The following is a 14,979-nucleotide window of genomic DNA, read 5'->3' on the forward strand; positions in this document are numbered from 1 at the left end:
GAGAGCAGGAGCAAGCCCCAGATCCAGCCCTATGGCCATTGGTGCTCCTGTGGAGACAGCCTCTCATAATGCATGACTGAGCCACCTCTCCTGGGTTCAGATTCTCTTTCAGCCATGAAACACACTGGGTGGCCGTGGGCCAGTCACTATTCTCCGCCTAGCCTACCTCAGAAGGCTGTTGCAAGAATAACATGGAGAACTCTACCCTCAGGGAGGAAGAGTGGGGTATAAATGTAATGGGGCGGGGGTGGGGTGGGGCAGCAGTCTTGATCTGGACCCCGGCTGACATCTGTGCTCAGCCATAAACTCACGGGTGGTCTCGAGCAAGTCACACTGTGATCCTGGCTGCCCACTGGTAAAACAGCAGCTATCATGACTCACCCAGTTAGGTGCAGATTAATCCCACCAAGAAAATGGTGTGTACAATAAAAGAAGCTATGTCAAGACTATCATCCAGCAGCACTGCTGTCACTACAGAGCCCCTCTGCAACCTCTTCTCTACAAACCTCTTCATAACGTCAGTGTATATAGACTTATGCAATAATATACAAGACTTCCAAACGATTCGATCGGCTTCCACACAACGCAGCCCAAAATCAAGCAAGATCAAAAGCCTGTCAATAGAATCATTGAGAAGTTCTGCTCCACTGGGCTAGTCTGTGAATTGGAATGTTTCGGATCTTACAGCCCTGAACTGAAGTATGCTTACTCAACGTAAGCCCTATTGATTTCAAAGGGATTTACTTCCAAGCAGCTATGTTTAGGATTGCTGCTTTAATCTTACTTCTGCCATCTATGGATGGTGTGATACGCTTCAGGGAGTAAGACATTTTAATTTCTAGTTGAGATCAATGATGCTGAAGGTAAGAGTTTCATTAAAAAGGAAGAGCTGTGAAAGTTCTTCCCTTTGGGGACAGTAATAATGTTTGCAGTAGTCCAACTGGAATAGGAGAAAGACTGAGCTGGTCCACATAAGAAGGCCCCAAACTAGGTCCTTCTTCGTTCTCTGCAATAGTCGTCAGCGCTCTCCTGACTGTCATTTGGAAGTAGTGTCATCTTTTCAGGTGGCCTCGTCTTTTAACTTTAAGCTGATCTGATCAGAAAAGTTTTAGATACAGCAACTCAATAGGGCTTCAATGTTCTCCAGTCATCCAAAAACCTCTTCTTTCAGATGAGAGTTGAGATGCTTTCCATTTCCAGTTCTACTCTAAAAAGCACGGAAATTCCAAGCGAAGGTGGCCATGTTAAATTCCGCACCATAGAAGCTGTCAAGACTTTGTACAGTCTGGGAGCGTATGGTGGCTTTCAAAAAGAGGCTCCATGTAGCCACACTTTGCCTTGATCTCTCAGCTGGACATTGGGCTGGGGAGGGATGTGTCTAGGCAGACATTCCAGAATTGCAGCTTTCCCAATCAACTTCCTAGAGATGCCCCAGATGAATTTCTGCCTAGTGCACCTCTACAAGGCACGGTGCTTCCCCCAGCTGTTATGTTGCTTTGTAAATGTCTGGGCAGAAATAGCAATAGCAATAGCAATAGCACTTACATTTATATACCGTTTTATAGCCAGAGCTCTCTAAGCGGTTTACAATGATTTAGCATATTGCCCCCCAACATTCTGGGTACTCATTTTACCGACCTCGGAAGGATGGAAGGCTGAGTCAACCTTGAGCCCCTGGTCAGGATCGAACTTGTAACCTTCTGGTTACAGGGCGGCAGTTTTTTGTTTTTTTCTACCACTGCGCCACCAGGGGCTCTTCAATTCAAGATATATAGCAATTCAAGATATATAGCAGTTTCACTAATAGTAAGAATAAGAATTCAAATAAGAATAAGAACAATAAACAGTATTTATTAAGATAAAACAAACAAAAAATTAAATCATAACAGATCAAAAAAGGGGGGAGGGGTGAAGGAAATACAAAATACAATACAGAACCATTTCAAAGTCATTCTTAAAATCAATTATGTAATATGTATGATATGTATGATTCTTAAAAACATATAATACTTTCAGGCAGCTATTCTCCTAGCTTTAGGAGCATTAAAAAGAAAAGGAAGCAAATGGGCGATCAGACAAAGATCCTCCTTTTCATGGAAGTCCTCGAAGACAAGGCCATCTGAAGAGAAGAGAAGAGAAGAGAAGAGAAGAGAAGAGAAGAGAAGAGAAGAGAAGAAGTAATATTCTGTTGTTAATTGATCTAGGTAAGGAGGGACTTATACATGTTGAACAAATGGAGGAGGGTCTAATGGGTCACTTTTTGCCTTGGGGTTCGCAAAGCGGAAGGCAAGCATGGCTTCGAGACCTCACAGTTTTGCTGCAAGGTCTTTGCCTGCAAGAACCGTTTTTACCCCTGTGAGAGGGGTTGGGAGTTTGGGACATGCCCACTCGGGAGGCCTGCCACAGAGAGGTCAGAGCAAAACTGGGGCTCTTTGGACAAACGATGACCTTTGTCGCTCAGGCCCATTCTGGGATTCCAAGGAGACAGTTTTGAGCTCCCCAATTCCCTGGATATTGGCATTACCTTTGATGGTGCTCTGGATGTCATGATGATCCAATTCCTTTGCCTTGCGAAAGAAAACCTTCCATGTGGCCAGCTGCAGAAATAGAGATGGAAATGGTACTTTTCATGTCAATGTGACACCATATCCAAAGCAGCTAAGAATTGAAGATGATCCAGTTGGATACAAAGTTGAGGATTCCCAAAGATGTAGCGTGGCTCTTCTGGGCACTGGGCAGCTGGAAGAGACACTGGGGGGAGCCAGCTCTCTTCTGTTCCTCCTGCCCCTGCTGCTGTCCCCAGGGGCATTCGGTGATCCCCAGTGGAAACAGCCTCTCTCCAGCAAGTATGCTGCCCGGCAGCCCCCGTGTGACCAAAGAACACTGGGAGGTCTTCTTCTGAACCTGGAACCTGACAAGGGGTCCCACAGAGGATGCTGAAGCAGAAGATGAAGCAGAGGATGCTGAAGCAATGTCCACAGCAGGGTACTTACTTCCACATTGGGCAGTCTGGCCACGTGAGCCAGAGCATCAATGTAGGCTTCTCGGCCCAGAGTCTGCAGCCGGGGCTTCTCCGAGTTGATGTACTTGTGGAGCTCCTGTGGGTTGAAACAGCAGCTCAGAGTCATCGCACTGGCCTAAATCATCCCTTGCCATGCTACTGAGAGCTAAGCCCGGAAGGAATTTGTCCCACTACAGGAAGATCCCTTGGTTGCTGGCCCAAAGGAATCAAAGGATGATCTAATTCCATATAAACACTTCCCCCCCCCCCAATAAAGTTGACAAGATCTTCAACATTTCTGAAGGTTGCTTATGGGAGTGATGTTTTCTCTGTCTTCTCAGCCAGTTGACTTCTAATAGGGAAATGACCTAGACATATCTTCAGTAAACTAAGAGAATGGGGTCTGCTGCCTCTTTCTGTCAGGCCACGTTCGGATGTTGGAGAGGCAAAAGTCAGAAGCCCCATTCACACCTTATGTTCCACACTCAGACCATGAGTGGACAGTGCACAGGTGCAGATCTGGACACAAGGACCGGAATTCATACATAATGTTGAATACAGGCACTGCTTGACACTCCCTCTCTGTACCAGACCTGTGAGGGGCCCGTGCCCAGGTTCACTTTGAAAAGAAATGCAACTACAGTCATGCACACAAAATCACATACCAGTGTTCAGACACCTGCACACATCTACTACCCGATGTCTGAATAGGGCTTCCATTTCACTTACCTTCAAGATGCCAATTGTGTCCTGGATAGAGGGGGCATCCTCCAGCAGCCCCCTGAGCATCTTCTTGAAGGATGCCATTTTCTCCTTCAAGGAGGGAAAGAGAAGATAAGTCATGAGTAGGAGACACAACCGGTCTTGAGAATACAACATTGAAAAATCACTCACAATGACAGCGGTATCACGTTTTCTTCGCAAGAGAAAAAAGCCCAAGAAGAATTTACTTGGGTCCCTGGGTCCAGTTGATCCACCCCGGACACCGCCACGTGCAGGACGGCTGCTTTTACATTGAACGGCAGAGCTGGCTTCATTTTGCTGGAGGGAGAAAGATGATATTTTGTAGTGTGAGAAGGACTGGTGATCCAGCCAATGGAAGCTCCTCTAAAGAAGAGGAACATAGCAACCCAGCAAGGTCTGTAATGGGTTCTCCTCTTTTCCCTGAAAAGGTCCAATCCCGGTCTGGGAAGGACCTGATTTGGAGAAGGCCCTAATACTTAACAAATTAAAAGCTATATTTTAAAAAGGGGGAGATCCAGTTACAGATCTTTCCTGGTTTGCCACTGCCCTTTCTCTGTGGACTATAAGCATACCTGAGTTGCGTAAGAGTGTCCATGGTGAGGCTCAAGAGAAACCCAGGGTCTGGATGCTTCTTGATGTCCTCCATAATTTCCTGGCAGAGATCAAAGAGCAGAAGAGAGTTGGTCAGTACCCATGGACTTCATTGGGATAGCACCAGCCTCAAACACACACTTTTGGCAGTCAGGTTTTGACTGAGCCTGTGCTTGGTCATCATCTTCCATTCTCTGCCACATCTCACTCTCTAGTACGGCATCCACAGCCTTGTCTTTTTCATACGACAGCATCTCACTTTCACAGGACTTGGCATCCTTAATACCGTCAATAATGGATGTCAAGAATTCAGTCCAGCAGAGGATGACCTGAATATTAGAAGCATTGAGCTGTTAGAGATGAAGGACTCTCCGTGCCTTCCTGGAAATGGAGCGGGCACCCTTACTTGGTGGGCTGCTCTCAGGTCCTTTCTGGGGACCCCACCCCCTCCATGGAATATTCTGCTTCTGCCTCTCAGGGATAATGCAGAAGTGGGAAAGGGATCAGAGCAGAGAGTGGGAGCTTTCAGATCCCGTATGGGGCAAATGCCTCTCAGAGAAATGTCCTGGGCTCTAGGGAGGAAGGCCCTTTTCTGAATGGATCCCTACCTCAGCTCTTTCCATTTTCTCCACTCCAGTAGTCAGATCCCAGTAGTCAGATCTGGAAGGGAAGAAGAGTCGGGGGTGAGTGGGTTTAAGGACTTTGATTCCCATTTGGAATTTAAAAATGGGGATTCCCTTTCTTGGAATTAAGGCGGGCTACCAGTTCTAGGTTACATCCCAAGTCAGCCAGCCCATATGAATAATGAGAGATTAGCATCTCCCCAAGGGAAGCGACTTCTCACCAAAGGCCTTTTCATTCAGACCCACAAGTCTGCCAGGTTCCCAAGCACTAGCTGTCTCACCTTCCCCAAAGAGTCGGCCCCAGTCCCAACCAGGGGCACCTGCTCATCGATGGTGACTCCGGATACTGCCAGGGAGCCCCCTGTGGGAGTTGGAGGTGGTGCTGGAGTAGGCTCAATGCGGTGTTTCCATTTAAAGAACCTCCCTCTGGGGGGCTTGCCCTTGGCGGAGTCACTGGTAGGGGAGGACTTAAAGATCTGCCTACAGCAAAGGCAGACTCTTCGCAACCTAGAAGAGAGCAGGGAGAAGGTGAGAATGCGACCCTTAAGCAGACATTGGCAGGAGTTGGGGCCAATGGGGCAGGGAAGGAGTGCAGAACAGAAGGAGGGGCAGCAATACAGGTAGCCCAATAGGCTTCCAGATGGTGCATCCTCCTCCTTCTGGCTGAGGAATTGGGTCGAGACAGCTGGTCCAACGCTTTGGGGCAGAGACCTTTGACATATGGGGTGCAGTTCTGGTCAGCCCAGCTCAGCCAGATTATGTTAGAGCTGGCAAAGTTGCAGAGAAGAACCATGAACGAGCTCAGGGGTGAATGGAAACCGTGTAACCAAAAGGCAGTCCTGTTTTCAGGCACTGCATGACACTTCCTAGCTGGACCAGGCATGTGAGGGGCCCGTGCCCAGTTTCACTTTAAAAACAAATGCAACTACAGTCATGCACACAAAATCACATACCAGTGTTCAGACACCTGCACACATGTACTACCGAATGTCTGAATAGGGCTTTCATTGCACTTACCTTCAAGATGCTGATTAAGTTCCAGACAGAGGGGGCCTCCTCCAGCAAAGCCCTGATCATCCTCTGGAGCGCCTCAATGTTCTCGTTCTATGGGGGGCGGGGAGAAAAGATCAGACATGAGTATATGAGTGACAACCGGTCTTGAGAATGCAACATTGAAAAAGCACTCATGTTTATTGTGGTATTGTGTTTGATTCCAATTGGGCCAAGAAACCACCAGGACATATGGAAGTGGGAAAGGGTGCTCACAATTAACCTGGAAGAAGAGCTTATACATTAAATCTCAGAAAAGTAAGAAACCACCTGTGCAGGGAGTCACACCATTTCTAACTTGGTCATTCTTTTGGAACTCTCCCGTTCAGTGTGGGGTCAAATATTCACTTTCCAAAGTGTTTTGGTAACCAGTTCAAACACCTTGAACCAGTTTAGTTACATTTCCTACAGAATAATATCCAAACTCTTTAGCTTGCCATGTAACTCTAGAAAAAGACAACCATGGGACTTGACTTGAGAAGAAAGCATCATGCCAGTCTTTCTGAATGAAACCAATGATGGAATGATGGAACGCCATCTTCTGAACTGGTTACCACTACAGGGCTTCGCTTCGGGTTCCAGTTGGGGCCAACCAGGAGATTTTCGGTTGACACTGAATTCTCCCTTCTTCATAGAACATATTATGACAAAGCAATACTGTGGCATCCTTACATAGAAAAGATTCTGAAGTGGTCTCAAATGGGACAAGTAGCCCGGGAGTGGAAGCAGCAGGAGTTTGTGGCGCAGGAGAAAAAAAGCTCAATAAGAATATCCCTGCGTCCCTGGGTCCAGCTGGTTGACTCTGGACACGGCCAGGTGCAGGACTGCTGCTATTAGATTAATTGGCAGAGCTGGCTTCATTTCACTGGAGGAAGAAATCTTAGATCTCATCGTGTGAGGAGGGCTGGTGATCCAGCCCACGGAAGCTCATCTAGAGCAGAGCATCATGGCAAGCCAGCAAGTGTTTGGGAATGTCCTGGGCTGGGTGGAGGAAGGCCCTCTACTCAATGGTTCCTGACTTAAGACCTGGAATGGAAAAAGAAACAGAGAGGGGTGGGACACAGTCTTTTGGAATGAAGGCTGGCTACCATTGATTGGTTACATCACAAGTCAATAATCCATCGGTAAGAGAGCCGGCTTGCTACCAAATGGCAAAACCTAGCCTGGCTGCTGGGCAAAACTTTGGGGAGGAAGGAATGCTCTGTCACCCATGTCTTGGTCTGTGGAGTCACACCAGCTGACTGGGGATGTGGATGGTAACTGTGCCTGTTGGTGGGGGCTGGCGTTACAGGGCTGTAATACAGCAATAAAACCACAAAGAAGACATTGGAAATGTGAATGGCACCTTGCTGACAGTGGGAAGGAAAAGGCTGACCAATGGGAAGACTAGTCCTCCCAGAAAACCAACTGAGAGACTAGCTCTCACCAGATGTAATTTTATCTGGCTCAGTATGGCAATGGACTGAAATGACCCTGACACAATTAAAAAGAAATCATTAAAAACCACCTGATTTCCCAATTGTTCTGTGGGTTGGGTGGTGGGTAGCACCCATCATGCTCAACCCGCTCTGGTGCCCCCAGAAGCCAGAAGAGTGTTCCAAAGAAGTGGGGAAGCAACCAAAAAGGCCCTTTCCTGGGTCCTAGAGCCCCAAACCTCTCAGAAACCAGGGACCGACAAAAGGGCCATCTGAGACGATCTAACCGGAAGGGATGTAACTGGAAAGGGAGAGGCGGGTCTGTAGGTAGACAGATGCCAAGCCCTGAAAGGCTTTCAAGGTCAGAACCAGGACCTTAAATTAAACTCGGAAGCCAATAGGCAACCAGTGCAATGACTGCAGGAGAGGTGTTACTCCATCATATTTTCTGGCACCCATGGGTAGGCGAGCCGCTGCATTCCGGACCCACTGTAGCTTCCTGATCGTCCTCAAAGGGAACCCTAGATAGAGAGCTCATCATGGCAATCACCAAGAAATATTACACACAGACACATAGAGCTGAGCTGCCACTGTCCCTTTCTCTCCACAACACCATCTCACACACAGACTACCAAACCAGAACTCAAGGAAGGAAGGAAGGAAGGAAGGAAGGAAGGAAGGAAGGAAGGAAGGAAGGAAGGAAGGAAGCCAAGTACTGCTTTTGTCAATCTGAGAACCAGCAAAACCAGGTCGTTATAATGACAAGAGAACAGCATTACACTCAGTGCAGAAAAAAGGACATTACAGAATCAAACCTCCTTGCCTCTCCTGAGGCACAGCATGAAGCAGAAACCCCCCCAACCAAACCATCCCGGAGAAGGTCAGAGTTCCACTGGGTAGGAACCTCCTGAGGGTTCAGCTGTTCAGGCAGGTCCAGCTCAAGCTGCCTCTCCTTCAGCATGCACTGCGCCTTTTCACCCCGGTGGAAATGGCCGGCTATCTTTTGGCGCTTCTCCGCAAGAGCGCCATGGGAGCAGCAGGGGCCCGTAGCCAGGGTGTGTCCCAGGTTGTACATTGTGGCTGGCTATGGGCCCTAGCAGGGCCTGTGTGGTGGGAGCCCCCTATTGCAAGTGCCCTTCGAATCCTGGAGGCTTGGGAGCAGCAGCAGTAGCTGCTGCTGCTAGCCGAGGGCACGCCAGTACCATTGCTGCCAGCAGGAGAAAGGGGGTGAAAGGGGTCGCAGGTACAGCAGCACCATCATCGTCCCAAGACGCTTGGGGTCCTTTCCCCTGCTGACTCATGTAGATGCAGACAGTACCTACTACCCACTACTACCCAGTACCTGCTACTCAGTAGGTGCAGACGGCATGTCTATGGTCACTAAGGCAGAACTGGAAGTGATCCCACACCAGGCTGCCACCATGCTCACCGGCCCGTGGGTGGTGAGGCTGCTGGTTCCTTCAGGGACCCCACCATCACAACTGGAGACTGGCATTGCTAAGGGGGATTGAGGGCATGGTGAGACCCATCTCCAAGCGAGACCACTCTGGTTGGGCTAGCAGCCAAAGCAGTCGGCATCTCCTTCACAACATGTATTCAACATCAGTCAGTCCCTGCTCATACCTTTGGCTAGTTCACACAGAGAGATGCAGCAAGTTCTCATCATCACTGGCAAGAAGCAAGCAGCCTGGCCTCTGTTGGAGGGTTTCCTTGTCTCAGGTTCAGGATTACATGTCAAAAGGATCTTCACTTTCAAAGAGTGTTCTAATCGGAGGCACCTTCAGCAAGTTTCAGGTCTAGATGCAAGTGCCTTACAGTTCTGTGTCCCCCTTGTGAGGAACAAGCAGGCCCGGTGCTACCGTTAGGCCAACTAGGCAGCAGAGTGCAGACCTCAGACCTCAGGGGGGCGCAGAGTGTAGAGTGTCAATGTGTTTGCCTAGGGCGCAAAAGAGTCTGGCACTGACCCTGGGAACACGTGCACCAACATCCTACTGTTGGTTTTTTCTGCTAGTTAGATTGTCTTCAACATATTCCAAAGCCCAGCTTTCTAGGCCATATGGAAGTTTTGATGCTGTCCATGAGATGTATTTGACATTACGAGAGGGAGGGAGGGAGGGAGGGAGAGATAAACCTCTTCATTTGTCTCTGCTCAGGAGACTTCCATGCTCCTTTTGAATTAGGTCTGCAATTGAACGTACTGTAAGGAAGTTGCTATTATTTGCTCTGCTGTGGAATACAAAACTACACTTCTCTTGAAGATGTGACCACGTTTGTACCACATGAGAAACAACAGACGGATCAGGAAGAGGTGTCAATCCAGCAGAGAGCAGCATGTCTTGACACCATGCAAAACTCAGTAGTGAGAATCCCAAGGAACACATTAGAAGAGAGCCTTTTCTATTGGAATCCTCAACTTCAGTTAGAAACTGTTGTTACAAGCAAAGAAGTGTGTACTGTCCCTCTCCTTGATCTGTCTGACAGCCTTGAGGTGCGTCAGGGAGACGAAAGAGAAGATCATGAATGGTTTTGTGCAAGTGTCATCCGCAGTAACATACAAGAAGCCCACGCGCAAGCCTGTGTTGCCAAAGAGCAGAGCGGAGGGGAGGGCCAGCAGACCCACACACCTTTCTCCTCCGCCTGGTAGGCATGCTGGTCGATGCAAGTCTCTGTGCTTCTCACTTTGGTGGATGGCACCTAGCAGTCAATGCTGCAGCCTACCTCTCTTAGGTTAGATTTGGAGAAGAATGTGGCAGATGCTGGACACCCCTGAACCAAGTTTGTAATCTCCAAAGCCACAAATTCTTCAACACACCAACACACTCTTGCTTTCTCTGTGTAATTCTCCATTAGGATACCATCCCTGTTGGATGCTGTCCTCTTAGGAACCTAGGAAGCTGCCATATACTGAGTCAGACTATTAGTCCATCTAGCTCAGTATTTTCTACACAGAGTGGCAGTGGCTTCTCCAAGGCTACAGGCAGGAATTTCTCTCAGCCCTATCTTGGAGAAGCTAGGGAGAACAAAGCAAGGAGTCAGTCACTGTATGGCGCACAGTAGGGCCCCTATCCTTCTTATAAACCCCTGGAGGCTGTGCAAAATCAATTTCTTAGGACAATACTAAGAGCACCAAGATGTGCTCATTCTGTGATGTTGAGATTTGATCTGGGTATTCTGAGAATTGAGGCTAGAGCTTGGATGTTGATCCTAGCATTTTGGCTTAGGATAAACTTCTCTCCTCAAGGATGGATTTTGGCCATTTGGGTTGATAGTTTTCAATCTTCTTGGGCCCAGGCAATCCATGCTAAAATTCTTTCATTGGGATTCTCCATGGATTATCTGGTTTTGTTGAGCCATAATCAAGCTCTACAGACTCTGAAGCAGAGAATCCTGGATAATGAAAAGCAACACGAGTTTTCCACGATCCCAGATCAAAAACAGCTGGAGGGCCAAGGTTCCCCAGCCCTGCTTTAGAGCAAGGTATGACCTGCTCCTGTCGGTTGTGCATGTGGGGAGAATAAAGAGTATACCTAGGGAAGATAGAATCTGCCCTTGTGGTTATAGGCAGATTGAAACCATCCAACATGTATTCCTCCCCCCTTGTCTGTTTTACAGAGAGTTAAGACCCTCCCTGATATCTCCTTGTCTGGCACCCTCTCCAGGATGCTTAGAAGACTTTTGTGTCTCTTATCTTTGGACAGATCAATCTCCATCTATTACATATAAGGTCGCGAAGTGTTGCTCTAATGCTGTGTGGTTACCTCAGTTTTTTATTTCATGTGTATGTTCTTCCTGAAGTTTTAGTTTCTATTTCTATTTCTTGTTAGCAATTGCTAGTTAAGTCTTTGATTGGTACTGTATGTGACCGATGTTTTATTATTTTCTAGCAACTGTTAATCTTTTGTAGGATTTATTTATTCTCCCATTTTTAGTTGTTTTATAAGCTGACCATGGGTCGTGAATAAAATATCTGTCTATCTACAGTATCTATCTATCTATCTATCTATCTATCTATCTATCTATCTATCTATCTAATATGCCATTAAAAAGTAAAAACCTCTGCTAGAAGTCAGTGAGCTGGTTTTGTTGTTGTTAGCACACAGGCAACACCAAAACTATTTTGTGAAAATATACCAATAACAACATTGAGAAAAATCTACCAGCACCTGGGGAATTCTCCCCACCCTGCTTTCCACTTTCATTTTGTCGGTGCTGTGTCATTTTTCTCCCCCTTCACACTCTCTTGCTTCGTAGTTGTCCAAGTCGCTAAGTGAGGTTACATGAAGAGGACCAGAAAGGGCCAGCACCAACGTGCCTCCTGGCCATTATAAGTAGGAGGATCCATGGAGAACAGGGCTTGCCTGTAAAGCAGAACCCGTTTTAGCCCTTCCAGAGATGGTGATATGAAAGGAAACCCCTTCATTCATTCCCTGGGCCTGCTTTGGATCTTCTTTACAAAGATCATGGGAGCATTGTGGAATTGAAAGGGCATGGCTGAAGTTGTCCTAAGGTTGAATTCAAACCCAGTTATCCATGGATCCTATATCTGTGGTTTAGCATATCCGTGGTCGGGCAATTGACAACCGACCCCGGCTTACATGGAAAAGAAATGGTTAATTTCTGTGTATCCACGGTATGGAGATGCCCGAAAATATCCTCCAAAAATATTTCCAGATGCCGTTTTGTAAAAGGGAGCTCATTAAGTTTTTAAAAACACTATTTTCTGCAAAAAAATTGGCTGAATAATGGAAAGGACTAAGACGGGGGTGGGTGGGTGGCTAGCTGGGTGCCCACAGAGCACAGTAGGGTGCTTTGTTTCACTCTTTTAAACGTTCTGTGGCCATTTCCCCAGCGATTTCTTCATTGACTTAATGCCTTGGTATATGCCGTTTCGGAATAGGCGGTTGTAGCGGAGAATGGAACCCACCCGGATACTGAGGTCCGCCTGTATATCCCTTCCTTGAGCGGTATGGGATCCAGCCACAGACAAGCACACTCTTCCAGAAACATACAAACTGGGCCCGAGTGTTGAGACAGTGCAGTACAAGACTAACAAGAAGTCTGCAATGGGGAAGTGACTGAAAAGGTGCAGCTTGACACACCTCCTCACATAGGCGACAAGGAGAAGGAATGGCCAACTTCTGCATCCGATAGCTGTCCACACTGGAGCCAGTGTGGTGTAGAGTTGGACTAGGACTGGGGAGCCCCGAGTTCAAATCCCTGTTCAGCCATGAAGCTCATTGGGTGACTCTGGGCCAGTCACTCATTTCTCAGCCTAACCTACCTCACAGGCTTGTTGTGAGGGCAAACCTAACCACAGACACCGCTTCAAACACAGGAAGCAATGAAGAATCCACCTTCCCTTTTGATGAAGCCCCCCAAAGGTCAACCAAACCGACAGAAAGCAGCTCTCGTCAAGGAGGTGGCTGCACCGCTGCTGACCCACCAGGCATGGAAAGGGCCTTGATGGATGCTCAGCAACTCCCCTGTCTTTGCGGTGCTGGGAAGTAAGCAGAACCAGGGAGTTTCATTACACTCCTGGTGGGCTATGAGGGGTGGGGGTGGCACAAGCCCTGCAGATCTGGACTCCTGGAAACATTTGTCCATCCAGGGCAATCTCAGAATCAAGATTGGGATGACACTAGTGTTAGTCTAAAGGTCTCGCAGAAGTCGAGATGTGGTAACTTCAATCAATGGACAGCTCGGGCTTCACGGAGACTTCCGATCTCCGGTCTTGTCTGTGCCTTCCATCCTCCTCCTAGTTATCTCCCTCTGGGATGGATGGTTTGTCCCCACCCCCCTAAGAAACCCTTTAAAACATACCAGGATGGAAACACGGATTCAGCACAAGGCATTCGCTGCCCACAGTTCTGGCTGGTCCCCACAGAGAGAGGCAGCAAGGAGGACTCACCACCCCTCAGGCAGGAAGAAGCCGGTCTTTCCAAGCCAGATCCCTTTCCTCCTGGGTGTGTGTCAGGACTCCTGCCAGAGGCCCAGGGGGAGCGGGGAGGAGTTCCCTCACTGGGGTGGGATCCTTGTCCGGAAGGGGTTCCCAGGAGGCTGCTGCCACCATCCACTTTATTATTTTGATGTGGGGAAACACGCTCCCCATATCCGGTGCCTGGGGGTGGGGGATTAAGGGGCCAAACCCTCCCCCAAGGGCTGAGCAGTCCTCGGCCTCCAAAGGCAGGTGCCGAAGGCAGACCCAGAGCAGCCAGGATTTCATTTCGGATTCCAAGGAAAAGCGGTGCAGCAAGGACTTTTCATCAAAGAGATGACCAGAGAGAGGTCTCAGTAACCTGGCAATGCAGATCCCCAGCGATCCGTACAGAAGAACCACTTCCCTCCGGAGGCCTTGCACGGATGTCCTGGTCCTTCTTCCTCCCAGGCTGCGGCCTTCTTCCCAGCTCCCCAGCAGCTCTCAGCCTGCTTCTTCCTCGGGGTCCTCCTCCTCCTCCTCCTCCTGGGACAGACTCACCAGGAGACCAGAGCTTCTGCTGGGGGTGGAGCCAGGAATCCCGCCCAGTCCTCTGATCTGGTCCCTTTGATTTGGCTCTAAGCGAGGCCTAGTCCTCCCTCCAGTCCTTACACTGTAATGCTGCATTGTGCGTTATCACCTCTTCAGGATGACTAGTCCTCATTGTCCTAGATGTCACTGACTGCAGATGCCTCCCTAGCTGAGCAATTAGCTGGCCAGCAAGATTCCTGGGAAGAGGCAAAGGGTGCCCTAACAGCTCATCCAGAGAGAGGAGGGGGCTTTCGTTTGGTTGTGTAGCACCAGCCTTTCCAATCACACAGTCACAATTGTTGGAGATGGAGTTCCAGTGCATCGACCTCTTGCACCAACTATCCTAATGATGACCACTAGGGGCATTGGGAGTAGAGGTCGTGAGTGGGGGTCTCCCTCAACTCTTCTAGCTGCCTCTACTCTATGAGCCCTGATCTGACTCTTCCGCACTTCCTGTGCTGATGAGACTCAATCCTTCCTTTCCTCTTAGAGAACCGATGGAAACATCTGTCTCCCTCCTTACCTATTCATCATGTTGGCCTTTAGATTAGGGTTAGGCTTTCCTATCCAAGTGTACTTCACCAATCAATGCTTAGTATTCAGTTCAACAAGAATCTCCATGCATTTTCTCTAAAGAGCTGCAACAACTAGACCATCCTCTGCTACCTACTCTGGAACGGGAGTGTGTGCTCATTCCTTAGTGCTCTGCTGCTTTACCTACTGGGGGTGAAAATTAACAACCTTCAACAACAATCACTGACGTCTGTGTTCTACATTGCTTCCTCTTTTGCCTGGTTTATTTTTCTTCCCTGCAGAAAACGTATGGAGGCTAGAAAAGTGATGTTCCCCTGACATTTGCAAGAGTGGGAAAGGCAGAAACACCACTGGAGAGACACAACCCAATCAATCAGGGCGTCCAGAAGGAAGGGCACGGCCTGCTCCCCACCTGTTAAAATGTTGAAAGTTGATCTTTATAGAAGGCTGCAGTGCCCAGGCTGACGCCTTGCCTGCACATGCTCCAAGTCATGTGCTTGCATGGTGGCCCGTTTG

The 14,979-nt window shown here is 48.5% G+C and overlaps 1 protein-coding gene across 6 annotated transcripts; it reads right to left on the reverse strand.

Annotated features, from left to right (window-relative positions):
* Positions 1 to 1,831: 1,831 nt before the first annotated feature.
* Positions 1,832 to 14,269, reverse strand: LOC128346523 (uncharacterized). 6 transcript variants are annotated; one of them, XR_008317015.1, is made up of 8 exons: positions 13,721 to 14,269; positions 5,241 to 6,063; positions 4,945 to 4,996; positions 4,318 to 4,665; positions 3,731 to 4,042; positions 2,994 to 3,098; positions 2,525 to 2,597; positions 1,832 to 2,119 (listed from the first exon to the last, which is right to left on the reverse strand). XR_008317015.1 is itself a non-coding variant. In XM_053299955.1 (7 exons), the coding sequence occupies exons 4-7, from the start codon at positions 3,878 to 3,880 to the stop codon at positions 2,013 to 2,015; spliced, it is 435 nt and encodes a 144-aa protein (XP_053155930.1). In that variant the 5' UTR covers positions 3,881 to 4,042; positions 4,318 to 4,996; positions 5,977 to 6,063; positions 13,721 to 14,269; the 3' UTR covers positions 1,832 to 2,012. The 6 variants fall into 6 exon arrangements, 5 of the variants coding, with proteins under 5 accessions (XP_053155930.1, XP_053155929.1, XP_053155927.1 ...); XM_053299955.1 differs by having other exon boundaries at positions 4,318 to 4,996; positions 5,977 to 6,063; XM_053299954.1 differs by having other exon boundaries at positions 4,318 to 5,466; positions 5,977 to 6,063.
* Positions 14,270 to 14,979: the final 710 nt, after the last annotated feature.

This window comes from Hemicordylus capensis, chromosome 2 (assembly GCF_027244095.1).
Source record: "Hemicordylus capensis ecotype Gifberg chromosome 2, rHemCap1.1.pri, whole genome shotgun sequence".
NCBI classification, from domain to species: Eukaryota; Metazoa; Chordata; class Lepidosauria; order Squamata; family Cordylidae; genus Hemicordylus; species Hemicordylus capensis.

What these genes read in the sequence shown, in the direction of transcription:
- LOC128346523 (XM_053299955.1), bottom strand. Translation starts at nt 3,880, where the DNA reads ATGTTGTATTCTCAAGACCGGTTGTGTCTCCTACTCATGACTTATCTT. An exon ending in CCAGACTGCCCAATGTGGAA is followed by an intron (nt 2,598 to 2,993) that starts GTAAGTACCCTG and finishes CTATTTCTGCAG; the next exon opens with CTGGCCACATGGAAGGTTTT. An exon ending in CATCCAGAGCACCATCAAAG is followed by an intron (nt 2,120 to 2,524) that starts GTAATGCCAATA and finishes TCTTCTCTTCAG; the next exon opens with ATGGCCTTGTCTTCGAGGAC.